This window comes from Electrona antarctica (genome assembly GCF_951216825.1).
Source record: "Electrona antarctica genome assembly, chromosome: 21".
In the NCBI taxonomy this organism is placed as follows: Eukaryota; Metazoa; Chordata; class Actinopteri; order Myctophiformes; family Myctophidae; genus Electrona; species Electrona antarctica.
Genome location: NC_136802.1, coordinates 25,790,366 through 25,808,550, shown reverse-complemented (window position 1 = coordinate 25,808,550; position 18,185 = coordinate 25,790,366). Strand labels below are relative to the sequence as shown.

The window sequence follows — 18,185 nt, the reverse complement described above, 5'->3', positions numbered from 1 at the left end:
ATCGGCCATGATGAAACCATTCTGCTGCTGTTCTAGCACCGATGACTGAACAACATGAACTGCAACAGAAATATACAGTATAAACATCAAATAAATGGATTTTTATTTTAATTGTAGGTAAAAAAAGAAAAAGAAGAAAAAAAAGTGGTATTTTACCTTCTCCCCATAGAAGCAACATGAGATGCAGGATGATCTTTGTTGCTGCCGCCATCTTCAAGTTTGTCTCTTGAGTGGAAAGAGTTTAAGGACATAGACCACATCTTAAGAGGTGTGCAGCTGTGTGTGATTGGGCAAACCGTTTGCCCTGCCTTGTGAATTGTGATGAGGTCATGAGAGATTGATTGTGGCTATACCATGGGCATGGAAACATATCAAAAGTGCAACACTACTATTTTGTAATTCTCAGCAAACCACAAGGTGTAATGTTGCTCTCGTACTGACCAGCCTATAGTAGTACCGTGGCTGGGAGTAGAATGATTACAAGTTCAATAGCATTTATCACACGCACGCTCTAATCCAGAGTGATTTAATTATAAACCTGGTTTATAGGACAATGGTGTCGCAACAAGCTAGTCCGGAATATACACCTCTAGTCCAGATTAGCCTATACCCCCTTGAGTTGTTTCATTAAAAAAATAAAAAATCTATCACAAAATAATGCTTACTTATCATTGGTTTCTATTAGGGATGTCCCGATACACTTTTTTCGCTTCCGATCCAATCCAGATACCTCAATTTCTGTTAGCCGATACCAATACTGAATATCGATACCAGTGTCGTGATCTCATGTTGTGTTTATAGCTATCTAGCTATATATCTCAAATGTGCACTTGCAGTTTGGGCAACTCCAAAGCAAACTCCACATGTCCCAACAACAACATTTTATTTACCTGCCATACGTGTCAACCCCTTACCCGTGTCGGATCGGTGGTTAGACTGGCATATTCACCAATACCGATATGACCCGATATGACAAATAAGGGCCGATCTGATACTTTTCTATTGTGTTCATGCTTTCAGTAGGCTAAAACAGAGTGCTGACGTGCATATTGTGGAGGGCTGGAGGCTCCTGTCACCTATGATCAGTGGTTGTTGTGGTTTAAAAAGAGCCATAGTTGTACTCTCTTAGCTGTGCTTCCTGCATGTTGTTGCTGTGAATGCATTAGTGTTGGTGGATGATGTGCCCCTGCCCCTGTGCACATTCTGCACACCATGCCAAACTGCAATATGCTTCTTCACAGTTACTTCATATAGTTACTCACACTATTAATGACTACTGGAGTCTGGAATTATTGTTTTTATAGTAAAATATTATTAGTGTGCACAAATATTAAAATACCCATATAGGCTACTGTAATAACATTTTACTCTATGGCTAAAGATGTAAGAACAAAGCGGGGGCTCGCAACTCTGTAAGCCTCTACATCTTGCCTATTAATACGACACTACATTTATCACAGCTGGTTCTGATGTTGCATTGTCACATTGCTACTGCACACAAGACAGAGGTGTGCCAGAACAATTGGGATGAAATTGGCAGCATTTATAAAGACAAATGGAGGTCAATCAAATCAAAATGTTTGACACTAAAGTAAACATAACTGTAAACATCCGCAAAACATCTATTTTAGCTAAATAAAGCTTCAGAATTGTATCTCAAACTGAGTTTTTTTTATTTTTATTTTTTACTTAGGCATTGTTTAGAGTAGAGAGAAAAGTACTGCCGTAGCAGACAACCCGCAGCACTCCAGGTTCAAACAAAATCCTTCTAGGTGCAAGGCTCGAAGATATAAGTTGAGGTGAAGAAAATGCCAGCAATCATTGTATGTCCTTTTACATGATTTTATTTACCTCTGAGAATGAAAACGTACGCGTTTCGGCCTGTATGGCCTTCCTCAGCATTTGCACAAACGTTGAGGAAGGCCCCCCCCCCCCCGGGGAACCCCCGCACAGAGTTGCACCACTCACTTCACACGGGTGTGATTTTTTCCATCTTTATTATATAACGAATTTTCTTATATTATATAAAAAGTTGCAATTACATGATAATCGTTTTGCATTTCTTCTATTCACGTTGTTCAATATTGTCTTTCAAATGTTCATTTACTTTACTTTGCGTATAGGTGTCATTTTAAAACAAGGTTCACTGTGTGCACAATGTGAGATGTGTTGTACCAGCAGACCACATTTCCTGCGTAATAATAAACCTCTTCTTGCTTGGCCTGCAGCCAGAACGTTGACAATGTGGTGGAGATGTTGGTTTCACTTCTTCAACATTGCAACAAGAACAAAGCAAAGAGCTAAAAATAGTGAAGAACAAAAAAGGAGAATTATAAGAATAAGCAACATTATGAAAATCTCATAATTACAATTGTTTGGGTGCGCACACGCACACACACACACACACACGCACACACGCACACACACACACACACACACACACACACACACGCACACACGCACACACACACACACACACACACACACACACACACACACACACACACACACACACACACACAATGTCAATGCATACATTCAAGACAATACAATAAAACACCTAGCAAAGTACTAGTAAAATAATTCTAAAATTTTAAAGATATTTAAAAGAAAGCAAATTAAATTCTGACACGTGCCCCAGAGCTGGAAGAGGCGTCTACGTTTATATGTCTATGCCCAAAACTACCACCCCCACCCGTGTCATCCTCACAGCCACACAAACCTCTTAAGATGTGGTCAAACTTTGTAAACTCTTTCCACTCAAGAGACAAACTTGAAGATGATTGCAGCATCAAAGACCGCCTTGCATCTAATCTGTCTACTTCTATGGAGCGAAGGTAAAGAAAAACACATTCATTTTAATGTGTGTGGGGGGGGGGTTTACAGACCAAAAAATGATTTCATTATATATAATATTTATGCATTTCTTTTTGCAGTTAATTTTTCTCAGCTATCAGTGCTAGAACAGCAGTTTATAATGGCTGATGCTGGGGACAACGTGACTTTGCCCTGCTTTGATCACAGCAGTGACACTACGACCTACTACTGGTACAAGCAACGCTTTGGAGATAAACCTGAGGCGATATTGTCCCGGGGCAGGTACAATACAAAGAATGTTATGTCTGAGAAATGTAAGAACTGTCCCCGTTTCGCCACCGTCTCAGGAGAAGGAATAAATCATCTCAATATATCAGATGTGCAAATATCAGACTCTGCAGTGTATTACTGTGGATTGAAAATACACGATAGTGACATTCATTTCCAAGAAGGAATCATGCTCCATGTCAAAGGGTCATCGTCCAGCATCCAAGTGATCATCCAGCAGCCTCCAGAGAAGAAACCAGGAGACTCTGTTAATCTGAACTGTACAGTCCACACTGCTGGTGCTTACCACTGTAGTGTGGCCTCAAATAACAGGTTGGACGATGACGAAGGTGACTGTTGTCACCAGATGGAGATCCTGGTGTTTCTCTCCATCAGCAGAACTGGATTTGTGCTCTCCATCGTCATCATCTTCACCATCGCCTACATGGCCAGAAAATACACCTGTCATGTTGAGGAAAGATAAAAACATACCAATATTTTCATGTCACTTTATTTCAATTGTGTCCTGATGTTTTCTAATGCCAATTTTATAATAATTCCATCATCATCATTAACTAGTTTAAAGGAGAATTCCACACTAGAAGGCTTTCTTTGTAGTTTTTACAGTACGTCCCCACCAATTTTGTGCAAAAGCGCATTATTGGCTATTTTCCCTAATATAAGCCCTCAATGAATTGAATTGAATTGAATGGGGCACTGGGGTGTTGTGCTAAATCGCTTATTTCCAAAGCTAAACATTTTTTTTTTTTAATATCCTCTCTTCATAATGTAAATAGTATCCCAAGCGGCACACTTTAATACTTATTTCGATTGAAATTAGCGAATTAGCACAACAACCCAACCCCCATAGAGCGTCGCAGTCCCGCCCCGGAAAATAAATCCCCGTTCATTTTCCTCATAGACTTTTCAGAAAGTATTTATTTAAAGACGTTTACGCCACGGACAAAGCCAACTCTTGTCGTGACAAATCATGACAACAAACACAATTTTTCAGGCTGAACAAATAATTAGAAAGAAGTTTTTCTTTTTTGTAGTTATTTGTTTGGTCCAAAGTATTGTGTTTGTTGTCATGATTTGTCACGACAAGAGTTGGCTTTGTACGACGCTTATAAGGTCTTTAAATAAATACATTTTGAAATGTCTATGGGAAAAACCACTGCAACCACTCCCTTACGGAGATATGTGGGTGGGTGGCTGGCTGGCTGGGTGGGTGCCTGCCTGGCTGGGTATGAGCACGAAAACAGCATGGTTGTTTTTCACCACATGTGCGCAACCTAAAACACACACACAAACACACACGCACATATTAACTGTATATATGATGATTTCGGGTGTGCCAGTACAGTACAGTACAGTACAATAGAGGGTACAGTAGAGGGACCGGCACATGGTGACTCTCATTTCTCTACCGTTTCGGATGCGGGGCGGCTCGCCGGAACCGGGCCGGCACCCTGGGTGCGTTCCTGTGGGTCTGGAATACAGGCAGGACATCCCCATTGACTGGCTTCTCTGGAGGCCTACACTCTACTATCTTGGCAGCTGGAGCAGTGTTAGGGGGAAAATAAATAAATCATTTTATTTTTCCAGGCTGTGGTGGATAAAGTATATACTCAAGTATTAAAACTTACACATACAAAAAAACGCTTTGAGAGATGCAGAGCAGCCTAAAGAGGACAAGCACTGCTACCCAGGGGTTGTACTGTAATAAGGGAGAGGACATCGATTTAGAATCTGCACTGGTGTGTTACACCATAGGGGGGAAGAAACTGTGTCCAACTTTGCAGCAGTTTGAACTCCAGAAAGCACAGCAAGCTAGTGGAAACGATGAGGGCCCAACACATGCCCTGTATAAAGGCACTTTGGAAGAGGTTTGTGTTATGTGGTGGTTACCTTGCCATGATGCAACTCCATTACATTGATACATTTGACATAAATTGTATAGTAAAAATCACACTTGTGTGAAGTGAGGGGCGCTCTTATCATCGTATTTAACATGATGTAAATTCTCCGTTCATTGTCAATGGGAATTTAATGTGTAGGACGAAAATAGCCGATTTGCTCAGACACATGACGTAAATTCCCCAATCATTGTCTTAATTAATTAATGTTTGTGTTAGGACAAAAATCTACACTATAGCTGAATATAGGAGGGGCTAGCGCCCCTCAAAAAAGAGGCACCAGAGGCTCTCTATTTACCCATAAACTAATGCAAACAAAGTAGAACAAAATAGAACATCACAAAACCATAGAGTTATATATAAACTAGAGAGCAGACAGCCCTGCCCCCAGCTATTCATTTAAATGGAAGTTGTTCAGTTGTGTCTGAAGCACCCGGACGTGCTTCGATTCATGAACGATCACTGTTAGGGGTAGAGGAGTAGAGGAGGAGTAGAGGAGGAGAAGATAAAAAGTGAGGACAGAAAAGTGAGGACACCAAAAGTGATTGGCCGGAATGTGATGATAATAATTATAAGAGCCCCTCACTTCACACAAAGTGTGATTTTTGAGTGGTGCAACCACTCCTATCTGGAGCTTTGTGTGTCTCTGGCTGTGTCCTGGGTCCCTGGCTGGCTTTGTCCGAGCACGAAAATAGCGTTTGGTTGGTTTTCATCACCAAGTGTCACTGTTGTGCAGCCTAACACATGTAATGCGCGTGCCACCTGTAGGCTAAGGAAGTGTCTCCGGGGCCGGGCATTTTCTCTTTTTATATTTGAGCCAGCCAGCCAGCCAGCCAGCCAGCCAGCCAGCCAGCCTCAATGTGATGTTACAGCAGTATGCTGCCTCCTGCTGTCTGGACATTGATACTACAGTCTAGTACAGTGCCTTGTGCAGGGAACATTGGCTGCAATTTGATTGCTGTGCCACATCATGAAGTCAGTGATCTCCATCAATTTACAGTTGAGGCATTTTATTTAGCAGATGCTCTCAATCCAGAGCGACTGGCTCTACGTGCCACTACATGGCTTCCATGTCGATCACTGGTTCTCAACGCAGAGTCCGGGGACCCCCAGGGGGGTCCTTGACATCTACCAGTTTGTAATCTAGGGACTCTCTCTGGTGTTAAAATAACACAGGATTTTACAGGGGAATTATATTGTTATTTATACATTATAGCACCTTACATTTGTCATATTGCGCTACACAAATATGTAAATCTTAACCCCTTAAGATACAGTATGTCACCAGGTGAACTTGAGAGATTAGGACAGGTTGTAAATAACTTTATTTAACTTTGTTTAACCATTTGAACCCCAGCATCCCGATTCTGGGTGGAACATTCACCAAAATAGCCGATCTACAAGCTTATTACCATTGGGACGCGTTGTGAGCTTGGAGATCGGCTATTTTTGGTGAATAGATTTGATTTAGATCAAACAATAATACCCGCAGGTCCTTTTTACTAAGTAAAAAGGGGTCCAGGTACCAAACCGAAGTGATGAATTCCAAATATTATCAAAGTGCGGCACCCTCGGCCTTGCGTCACAGCACCATAAGGCTCCACTGCACCCACTTTGAGAGTGTACACTCTCAGAGTTACACACCTGTACAGGGCCATTTGGAACTCACTCGAGGACACTTTGAGACCCTCTGGTGTAGCAGAGTGTTTCCAGTGAGCCAATATGCACAATAGCAGCAGCCTGGACTATTATGTTTGACCATGCAGAATGGAACAGAGCCTTGGTTAGTATCGGTAGCATGGCATTGGTTCGACCTCCCGACCATTACTAACGCTATCCCAAACCATAACCTAACCCTAACCTCACAGGAAGCCATGGGTGATTTGTAACCCGCAGCACAGGTGATTTGTAACCCGCAGCACAGGTGATTTGTAACCCGCTCCACAGGTGATTTGTAACCTGCAGCACAGGTCGGACTAAAGGTCAGACTTAAGGGCAGTCCCCATTAGTATCAGTAGTAACACCTGTGAAGGAAGTAGGGAAGGGGTCCAGGATCTTTCCAGAATGGCGTGTGTGCATAGAGACTATTAGAGTGAGTGACGTCAGCATGACGTGTGACATCGTTAGTGCTGGCGGTATAAAAAAGCTGTCGGCGGAGGGAGCCCAAGTCAATGAATGGCAGGTGGAGATCTCTGATAGAACAAGTTGAACACTACCAACGACCACAAAGGGGCAATCGGCCGACATGTCGGAGGATGTCAAGGCAATTGAACGATATACCAAGGCACTGCTACTTCAGCCAGATGACAAGAACTGCCTCGCTTCCCGATCGGCATGCTATCTGAAGGTAGGGGATACTGAAAACGCGCTGAGAGACGCAGAGGCCTCTCTCAAGGATGACAAGGACTTTTACCGGGGGCTGCACTGCAAGGGAGAGGCGCTGTACGTCATCGGTGATTTTGAGTCCGCACTGGTGTGTTACACTAGGGGAAAGAAACTGCGTCCCAATCTGCAGGAGTTTGAACTCGGTATACAGAAAGCAAAGCAAGCCATTGAAAACGATGTGGGCCGCACGTCCTCTGTTAAAACAGAGGTCTTGGACAGGGATGAGGAGATACAGAAAAAGAACAAAAAGCAAAAAAGAAGGGGGCAACAGAAGTTGCAACCACCATCTGCCCGCAAACATTATCTGAGGAGTGACGCCGCTGCACCGAAATGGAACACGAAGACCTCGGAATATGCCAGTGTGCTAAAAGACGACTGGGATGACGTTCAGAAGCCACCTCGCGAGACCAGGCCACTATCGACTAACTTCCGATACAACAAGAGCGTTCCGTTCGAAACCAAATGGCTCAAAGAGAGAGCGAGCCTGATCGAACAGAAGCTGCAGCTGGCCGGAAAGCTGAACTCCGCATCGCAGAGGATTCAGTATCTGGAGAAGCAGATGAAGGCTGCGGCGAACGAGCTCCTCTTCACAAAGGAGAAGGCCGAGGTCATGGACAGGACCGAGTACCTGGAGAAACAGATGCGATCGGCGGCCAACGAGCTCTATGTCAGGGGCAAGGAGGAGAGAACCCCCGTCCCCCACCCGGTCGACAAGCAGAGAAGCAAAGATCTCCGCTTTTCCGCCTACGCACCGAGACACATCCCTACGCACCGAGATAAGTCCCGTCGCAACACCCTGCCACCGAGTGCGGCGGGTTTCGACAAAACCCCGGATCACGCAAAGGCGCTGCAAGACGACCACGGCAGGGACGACATCCAAGATCCGCTCAGCGAGCCGTGGCACGAGGACGAGTTGGTGCACCGAAGACAGAGAGAACCCGACGCGACGAACTTCAGGAACGCGCCAGTCGCAATGGGAGACTTCAGGAAGGCGACCGCTGTGAAGGGAAGCAACATGTGGCAGACGGAGAGAGAGGGTCTGGTTGGACAACATCAGGTGATGGCTAAGCGGCTGTTCTCTGCCCAGCAGAGGATTAAATTCCTGGAGGGGAAGCTGAAGATGTCCGGAGTCGAGGCCAAGAAAGAGATGGCCGAGGTGGATGACATGTCTAACAAGGTGCTGTACTCCCAGCTGAGCTGCGCCAGGAACACGCTGAGGAGCAAGCAGATCAACTGGGGAAACGAGCAAAGTGCCTTGGAGGAGCACTTCAGGAAGGAGATGCTGGCGTTGGAAGCGAGCTGGGAAAGGGAGCGAAAGGACATAATGTGCGAGAATCAGGCTTTGTTCAAGGAAAAGCGAGATTTCACGAGGAAGGTCCGCTTCGCAGAGCAGGCGGTCAAGGACATGGAGCAACAGATGCACACGGCGGAGCACAGGCTCCACGAACGGCGCGACGCCCTCCTCATAAACCTCGGAGAGCTGGAGAGAAAGTTCCACACCATAGAGTCCATGAACCAACGGTCCAGGGCCGAGATGGTGGTCAAGCAGGGCGAGGTTCTCCAGCAGCTCTTTCTAACAAAGCTCACGATTCAGAATATAAATATGGGCCCCTAGTAATGGAAGCCTTTATGGCAGACTTTTTTTTAACTTCACAAATTATTTTCAAATTGCAACTTTTTTTTATAGGTTTAGGGCTAATAGTACAATCGCGTAGAATGTTGATTAAAAAAAGTTAATTATCTGACTGTGATTCACATTTTTTTTCACATGAATGCATAAGATTGTTTGAAAGGGTAAACGATGGGTTTGCTACATTAATTATGGAAGGAAAATCGGAATCTGAGGGCAGGGGTCGCTTGATATCATCGGCCTATTCTCCAACATATCAGAATCATATCGGCCTTGAAAGATCCATATTGGACCTGACACTGGGGACTTTTACAACGAGATTGAAACAAGTTAAATCTATTTGTATACAGCTTGTAAAAAGAATCACACCCGATCTCATCATACATCGATCTCATTCTGGCCAATCACAATTTGCGTCCTCACTTTTGACTTCAATGTTTGTGTTTACACACTTTTGTCTTCAATGTTTGTGTTTACACAAACCCTCAAAGCTGGACATAGGGGCTAGCGCCCCTCAAAAAAGTGCAATATAGATATATTTATTTTCCTTTTACAGGTGATTGTTGACATATACAAGGCTAATACAAATATGACTTGGTTCAGATTGGCTTCTAAAAGAGGAGCAGGATTCAACCATATAATCAGCATGTTTTGGCGGCCATTTTCATGTGCAAAACAAACCAGAGTTATTACTTGCGCCGCGAGCAGAGCGCACAAGTACTGAAATCGGCTGCGTATGTCGGTGGCGTCGCTCGGCCGATCGGATTGGCTGATCACGTAACTAACTAAGGTACGTTTGGTGATCGGATGGGTGGGTATGTATGTATGTATTTATGTATGTCGGGGTAAGAATTGTGGTCCCTTATTGGTGTTTCAAGGTTGGGTCTAAAGGATTTAGAACAACAGTTGTAATAGACATTATAGTAGCAGTACTTGCGCGCTCTGCTTGCGCACAAGTAGGCCATGTGCAAGGCACAAGTTGGCACCTCGACAGAGTGCATTTCTAGTTTTAGGCTGTTAGAACAGTGGTTCTTTAAGTGGGGTCTTTAAGTGGGGGTATTTAATATAACTTCACAATGGAAACAAGCCATTGCACTATTTTTCTAACTTTTGATTAAGTATTCATTCAATCAATCAGTCGATCACAATCATTTAAACCACTTTGTCCATTTATTATGGTGGCTATTCAAAAAAGGCAGATCTGCAAGCTCACAGTGTGTCACATTTTGAGAGCTTGTATGTCTGCTATTGTTTGAATAAATTGAAAGAAATCTCAAATGTTTGGAAAGCAAATCTATTCTGGGGGTACCCCATGGCACAAAACCATTTTCAGAAGGGGTCCACGGCCAAATACACATCAATGTGGGGGGTCCTTGACACAAAAAGTTTTGAGAACCGGTCCATGTGTCAGACTCAGACAGCCTATACAGTGTGTACAGGGCATCGGCAATAGGTTTCTGTGAATGCGATGCCCCTGGCACTGAATGAATGAATGAATGAATGAATGCTCTGCTACCCTGGCCTGACCTGTGTACAGAATGTTAAACACTGTAGCTCCGCACACACGCAAGCACGCACGCACACACACGGAGAGAGAGAGAGAGAGAGACATACAGACAGACAGACAGACATACCCTATACAACCCCTGGTATGTCCATATATGGAGATCCCTGATGTCATCAATATTAAGCACACATATGGGAATGTCAATATATGGCCATATTGTGACAGTCTCTTGATAACCAGTGTGGTTGCCGCGACACAAGTCACACTTGCAAATGAACCAACATTGTTGGTACAACACATGGACCTCCATATGTGGAGCTGACTATCTATCATCACTTGGATCTCCATATATGAAGATCACAACACTGACCTCATAAAACCCTGGATAGTACTATATCTGCATATATGGAGCCGGCCAGCAACTCTACAGCTGACCTGACACCAGATTAATAGTTTAACTCCTGCTTCTCAACTGTGCCGTATTATAAGCTTGGTTGTTTCAGCACTTCTCGCCCTCAGGGTGTCTTACTGGTATAATAATACAATATAATAGGGATGGGGGGGCGGGATAACTTGTTACAGTAAATGGGGATTTCTGCATAATGAATACCGGTACTTCTAATCATATACTTCTAATATATTTTGATGCCAGTACCTCTTCTTCGCCCTGTGAAGACATTGGTAACTTACAATGATCTGTAGCACCCTCTGGTGTATTCCCATGTTCACTGCAAGGCTAAAGTAGGTTTTTCTGAATTAATACTAACTGGATGGTAGCAGGTGCATAGCGGGTCAGGACCACCAGTGGATAAGGCAATATAAAAAAATAGAACTTAATTTGTAAAGGATCCTGATCAAGGCTTTGTTATAGATTAACGTTTCGACACAGAGTCTGTGTTGAAACATTAACAAGACCTTGACTATGAGCTTTACAAAATTACACTGTGCAGACTGCTATTTTTCATAAAGCTGACTTGGGGCTGCCACATGACACCAGACACCCTCCAGCACCACTGCACCATCCACACCTATAGTCAAACTGAACACTCCTCAGGCCTCATTCACACCTAAAAGACACCTGTCTTGTCCGTGTCTTGTCCGTGTTTAATAGCCGCTCCAATGCATTTCCAGGCTGATGAGTTATCGTACACACATTATAAATCATAAAGTACTTTACAAAGTCAACTGTTTCCCCGGCACCAATTCATATACACAGTACAAAAGCACAAAAACAAAAGCATGATACAACCATATGAACAAGCACACCCCTCCTCCTCTACAGTGCTTGGCACCTTCCAATCAACAGGAATGCCAGCACTGCAGAGGAGAGACAGGTGAAGTGATCAATAAATGATTAAATTACTTCACAGTGACAATAAACAAACATATAAACTTGTGTGAAGTGATAGCAGTGCCTTTTATCATGATGATGATGATGTATGATGATGAGAACGTCATCATACATCAGCCAATCAAAGTCATCGATGCCGTGCTCAGGACATACACACATTCCGTGCTCAAACGGACACACACGCAAAGCTGTGAATTGGGCTGCACCGCTCAAAAAACCCTTTCAGTCCTTGAGTGAAATGTCAGATGTCCACTGTAAAGAAAACATGCAACCCGACACTATTAAACACACACTTCCCAGCCGGCTTGATGGTGATTGCTATTGGAAGCAGCAGTGTAGTGTGTGCATGCATAGTTCCTCAGTATAGGGCATGGGCTGCCCAGTGCCCCGTGACATACTGTACTTGAGTAAAGGTACAAGTTACAGTCACACCACTCCACACAACAATGCTTTATACATCTTGACTAGTTGTTGCTTTACCAATGTAGCAGGACTATATAAGGAGATGACCAAGCCACCCTCAGTCACATAGGAGCGAGGCACCCTATAAACACATTAATCATATACTGACAATGAAACTGAACAAGTATAGGTAGGTGTTCAGAATGAACAAAACCAGAGGCTGATGTACCAAATGTGTCAAGAGGCAAGAGCGCAAAGCACCCGGTTCTCCAGATGGAGGGCTCGTCTGAGGTCGGACAACCTAGAGAGAGCGCAGTATGTATACACCCATCAACTTAATGTAATAACATTGACAGCTTTTATAACTTAAGTCATACTTCTCTCTTTTTCTATGTTTGTTTTTTCTTCTCTTGCCGTCATCAGTTTCCTCCCATTCCTCCCAAAGACTGCAAGTAATGTCAAAACGGACCTAATTTGCATGATTTCAACAGTCCCTACATGAGGAACCTCTTGCGGACATAAGACTACACCCCCCCCCCCCCCCCCCCACACACACACACACACAGAGGCATTACATTTAGTTTTGACTCAGTTCCACAGGTATATACTGTGAGAAGAGCAGATCTATCTGATATTTTCATATATTTTCCTCTTTTCTTATATTATTTGACAATTTGGCCAATGTATGACTAGTTCGTATAGCATAGTTTATTGACTGACTGACTGACTGAAAATTGTATTCGCAGTTGTAGAATGTGTACATTTCAAACGAAAGTCAATATAAGAACTGCTACGAGGATAAAACCATAAAAAGCACTAAGACTCAGCTATGGTCCTCCATTTTCAATTCATCAGAACATTTCGAGACATACAAATATACAATTCTATGAAAAAAAGGAAAGCAAATCCTCATGATTTCTTTTGATGCAGTAATGTTTTTTCTCTCTTTTCTTTCTTTCATTTTTATAGGTATTAAAAATGTCTCAAAAGTCCTTCAATCGTCACTTCTCTGTGATCTCCCCCCCACATCATTGAGAACCACTGAGTTGGCACTTGGCATAATAGAAGCCTTAGCCTATACACGCTATTGACCCATAAAGTCACCGGCTCATAGCCACAGACAACGCAAGCCAAGATAGCGCTTGAATCTTTGACCTGAACGGGAACCATAAAACCTCATCTCCAGTAACTGGTGATCGAAGTCCAAAACAAGTCATAAACTCACTTCAAGGAGAGCAGACATTACAACAACAAAGGGGCATTTGAGGCAGCACTGTAAGTAAAGTCTTTTCATTCTCTTTTTGCCTGAATAACTGTCAATTGCCACTTATCAGGCTTTCAATCTATTAGTCCAGTGGTTCCCAAACGTTTTAGCCTGTGCCCCAAAAGAGACATTTGGCTTGGGGGCCCAAACTAGTGAAAATAGCAGATACAAATGCACTTGTAGATCGGCAATTGTCACTACGTCTTCTTATTATTTTTTATTTGTGGAATTTCATAGATGTTTTTATTTTATTTATACAATTATTTTAAAATGTTGTAGGTAAAACAAATATATTTTTTGAAATATATATTTTTTAAATGTAGGAAAAGGAAATGGGATTTTTACTCGAGTTGTGACCCATAAAAATTGGTCTGTGACCCGCAAATGGGTCCCGAGTCTCCTGACCCACTGTATTAGTCTGTCTCACAGTGTATATTTGATTGGACAGTTAACTGTAAAGGTTGTGTGGGCAAGTGAGATAGATAGCAGATACAGTATATGCTTGTGTGAGAATTGGGGCATAAATCTGCGTCAGAAAATATGCTCTGATGACATATTGTATAAAACAAATGTTTATTTTCCTGATTTGCATTTAAAAGTATTTAACAGGAATCAAAACTCAGATTTGATGTAGTTAATTGCTATGGCTCTTTGAACATAAGGCATTTGCATTAATTGACTATTTAGAGAACGATAAGTGAAGAAAGACAAATGCGTGACTTATTTTGAGATACAAATATGTATTCAGAAAAATGACAGCTTCATTGTCACCTTACAGATAATTCAATGTTGATTTTTCTTTTGCCGTAGTCAAACTCACAACTTGTAGATCGACTATGTTCAGCGTGTGACAACATGGTGTGACAGAGCATATGTTAAATTAGACATTAGACGTGTAAAGGTCTGGGCCATGTTGTTTCAGGCCATTTCTCTGATAACATAAAGAGGGCAAGTGGCAGTGTAAAGGTGCAAGAGCATTTAGCAACAGCTGAGCAATCGTAACAGTAAAATAAAGTGGACTTTGTTCTGACTTTGTATTGTTTAAATACTACTGCTGTGCAGATTCCCTGCACACAGAATATACTGCTTCTTAAATGGTTCTAACTAAGTTTAAACCATCACCTACCCACCCATTTTAATAGGCCCCTTTATTTGTTTTGTTTCCTACATTTTATTTTTAAATAAATATTATTTAAAAACATAAAAAGAAAAAAAAAGAAAAGATTTTCATGAATTAAAAACTTGTTTCATGAAGATATAAAGAAATGTTGAATAAATTCCATAAATCAGAGAACACATTTTTAAGTATAGTGAAAATAGCTGACCTACAACAAGCTCACAATGCGACGTTAAGCGACACATTGTGAGCTTCTATAGGTCCCCATATAGATACTGTACATTGTCATGGAGGATCCCTGAACAACATGTGTGCCATGTTTGGTGAGTATTGGAATAACTGTGTGCCTGGGCTTCTCGGGGGGCCCCTGACGTGGCTATATTGTCATGGCAGACCCCTGAACAGCTTTTTGTGCCAAGTGGAGCAACGGCGCGCCTGTGTCCTTAAGTCTGCATGTTACGCTTGTGACGTCCACCGTCTGTCTGCCTGCCCACACTTTAATATAGGACGACATGTGGTGTGTAGAGGTGGGAAAAGGAGAATAGACCTCCGAGAGACACTCACTCACTCATAGTCTGCTGCTGGTCTGCAGGTCATCCATCCAGGAAAATGCCCACTCCCACTCGGACCGCAGCAGGAAGCAGGGGCCAGCGTGTGAGGACGAGGACCCCCGCTCAGCCCCTACGGCACAGAGGGCCCGATGACACGAGCACATCGACCAGGCCCCCTGGGAGAGTCAGCCTCACAAAGAAGCAGGTGCAGTCTGTCTCTCTCTCTCTCTCTCTCTCTCTGTTGTGTCTGCTTTAAGTAAGCCAAAATAAAAAAAGAGAAAGGTGACATTTTGAAAAGTTGTGATAATAAATGCTAGCTTTTTGGATCCAGAAACCTCAATATTCTAACTTTTTCACTAACTTTTCACTAACTTTTTCGTAAATTAACGTTCTACTGTACTTGATCACACTACAGCATCACACGAAAGCATCAACAGTAGCACAGATCTGCAAAGGAAAAACACACATGTGAATAAGAATTATTATTCTATCTATTAAACGTGTGGTATTTTGTGCCCCTGTGCAGGAGAAAGTATTGGAGACGACCAGACCATGTTACTCTGCACCGTCTCTGAATGACATGCAGGTGAAATTAGAACACACACACACACACACACCACACACACCACACACACACACACACACACACACACACACACACACACACACACACACACACACACACAGTGGCATGAGTCAATTAACACAACACAAACACAAGGCTGTTCATTTAAATGTATGTTTATATTTAAGGTCAGGAATACTGCACATCTGGGGTCACCTTTCATTGAGATGCTGTCTGTCTGTCTGTCTGTCTGTCTGTCTGTCTGTCTGTCTGTCGGTCTGTCTGTCTCAGATGAGAGACTTGGCACGTGCCTACAACTCCGCACCCTGGAACAAACCCTCCCTCAGCAAGGTAAAAAAAAGGGGGAAAAAACAGGTTACCTACTGTATAGAGATAGGCAACCACACTCATAAACCAGGGCTAGAGCCCTGGGGATACCGGCAAACAGAGCATTTAAATGTGTAACCAGTTATAATGTCGTAACAATGGAAGTATATGGGGTTTAAAGGGTTAACCAGTTATAATGTAACAATGAAAAGTAGGCTTTGTCCATTGTTCATAATGTAACAATGGACAAAGGAACAAGGAAAACGGCTTGTTTTTCAAGGTGAAGAGACGAGGATTTATGATCAACTGATGGATTATGGTAAGAAGGAAGGAAGACAATAAGGGAGGGATCCATGGGAGTGTTAAGGAAGAGTATAAAAACATGACAAGGAAGGAGGAAGTTAACAAGGTACGAACTGACGGAAATTATATACAGGAAATATATGCCGTAATGTAGACACAAGTTAATAAATAATTGACTAAGTATCTCTCTCTCTCTCTCTCTAGCCTGACCTGAAAGGGTTACAGACGTTGACAGAGTGTCTACAGCTCATCAGTGAGCTAGCAGAGGAGGTGAATGACATCAGCGAGGTACAGCCATGTCACTATGCTAGGTTCTTAGCTTAATTCCTTGATGACCATTTGTATGTATTTGATGTACGTATTTCCATGTGTTGTTCTTGCTTACTGTAAATCGCTCTGGATTAAGAGTTTCTGATAAATGCTTAAATTGTAATCAAGGCTGAATTAGTACATGACTGGAAAGTAGTATGTATGTAACTTTTTTTTGAATGAATACATTTCATTTTTGTCCAATCTGTATGGTAGAGTATGTTAATACAATATATATTTTGTACACAATTGGAGGTGGTTGTCCTTTGTCCCCCTACTGTTCTACTGAAACATTTAGATTACCTGATGGTCAAGATTCGATTTATCCCCTGAGCAAGCAGGCATGGCTCTATGACCTCCATGGTAAAACATGTCTGCACTTGCGCAGGAAACCGGGTTCAAATCCGGGGTAGAAGAGGAAAGTGGCATATAATATATATAGTTTCTGAAGTTGTTATCTTCTTTTATGAACTGAATCCAGCTTGAGCGTGGCAGGAAGAGGAGACTGCCAGCAGAGGGTGTCAGTGAGCCAGACAGCATGGAGAGCAGCAGAACGGTCATCCTGGGATGGGCTGAGGAGCTGGACAGTATCACCATGGTAACATACTCCACTACAATTATTTGACTAGTTACTTTGGAGATTTTAATTTGGATTAGAAAACATATACATTAACGCTATACACGCTATACATTTCGGCCATTTGAAAATAGCAGATCACAATACATTCTTTCAGAAATGAAATGATTTATGATTTCAAATCACAGGATGACGATTTTAAAATGTAATGACACCACAGCTAATATTCTATGTTTGTTTGATTTTTGTTTTTGTTTTTTACCTGCAGTTGAAAAACACGCCCAAGACCTCAGATGACAGGATGATGGGAACCATAGACCCTGGAGGAAGGAGAGAGAGAAGTGTGGATAAAGACAACGAAAGGCTTCAACAGTGGGCCATAGAACTGAGGAACGTCAAAGAGGTGTGTGTTTGAGGGCTCTGCAATCAATATATTAACATATTTTACCTTTACACATTGGTTAAAGCTGCACTATGTAACTTTCCTCTTCTATCCCGGATTTGACCCTGGTTACCTGTGCAAGTGCTGAAATGTTTTATCAATGAGGTAATAGAGCCTTCCTGCTTGCTCAGGGGATAAATTGAATCTTGACCATCATGTCAATATTTGTGTCAGCTGTGTCTAGTTGAGACATGACATTTGATATAAATGTCTCAATAGAAGAGAAGGGAGACTAAATACAACCAAACCCCAATTGTATAAGTTATATTGCATATTAACATGCTCTACTACTCTACCATACAGATTATATAAGTTATAATACTGTATTAACATACTCTACCATACAGATTGTATCAGTTACAATATTGTATTTAAACATACTCTACCATAGATTGGACATTATATTTTATTGGTTAAAAAAAGTGACATAGTGCTGCTTTAAAATAAAGTTT

General features: G+C 42.4%; 1 protein-coding gene and 1 long non-coding RNA gene across 6 annotated transcripts in view; one reads left to right on the top strand and one right to left on the bottom strand.

Annotated features, from left to right (window-relative positions):
• Positions 1 to 1,860: 1,860 nt before the first annotated feature.
• The window catches only part of LOC306914665, a 21,458-nt gene continuing 5,133 nt past the window's right edge, over positions 1,861 to 18,185 (bottom strand). The window contains exons 2-7 of one of the 3 annotated variants that reach the window (XR_013788728.1): positions 17,554 to 17,611; positions 15,228 to 15,457; positions 4,515 to 4,644; positions 3,392 to 3,546; positions 2,723 to 2,824; positions 1,861 to 2,300 (exon numbers count right to left, since the gene is read on the bottom strand). This is a non-coding gene — a long non-coding RNA (uncharacterized lncRNA). The remainder of the gene's footprint in view (positions 2,301 to 2,722; positions 2,825 to 3,391; positions 3,547 to 4,514; positions 4,645 to 15,227; positions 15,458 to 17,553; positions 17,612 to 18,185) is intronic. The other 2 variants (XR_013788729.1, XR_013788730.1) reach the window with 2 other exon arrangements.
• The window catches only part of LOC306914661 (uncharacterized protein), an 8,710-nt gene continuing 2,784 nt past the window's right edge, over positions 12,260 to 18,185 (top strand). The window contains exons 1-8 of one of the 3 annotated variants that reach the window (XM_079491806.1): positions 12,260 to 12,593; positions 13,248 to 13,553; positions 15,265 to 15,415; positions 15,737 to 15,796; positions 16,067 to 16,126; positions 16,610 to 16,693; positions 17,196 to 17,312; positions 17,560 to 17,694. In XM_079491806.1, the coding sequence (XP_079347932.1) occupies positions 15,269 to 15,415; positions 15,737 to 15,796; positions 16,067 to 16,126; positions 16,610 to 16,693; positions 17,196 to 17,312; positions 17,560 to 17,694 (603 nt within the window). In that variant the 5' untranslated portion in view covers positions 12,260 to 12,593; positions 13,248 to 13,553; positions 15,265 to 15,268. Of the gene's footprint in view, positions 12,594 to 13,247; positions 13,554 to 15,251; positions 15,416 to 15,736; positions 15,797 to 16,066; positions 16,127 to 16,609; positions 16,694 to 17,195; positions 17,313 to 17,559; positions 17,695 to 18,185 lie in introns of all 3 variants that reach the window. The other 2 variants (XM_079491805.1, XM_079491807.1) reach the window with 2 other exon arrangements.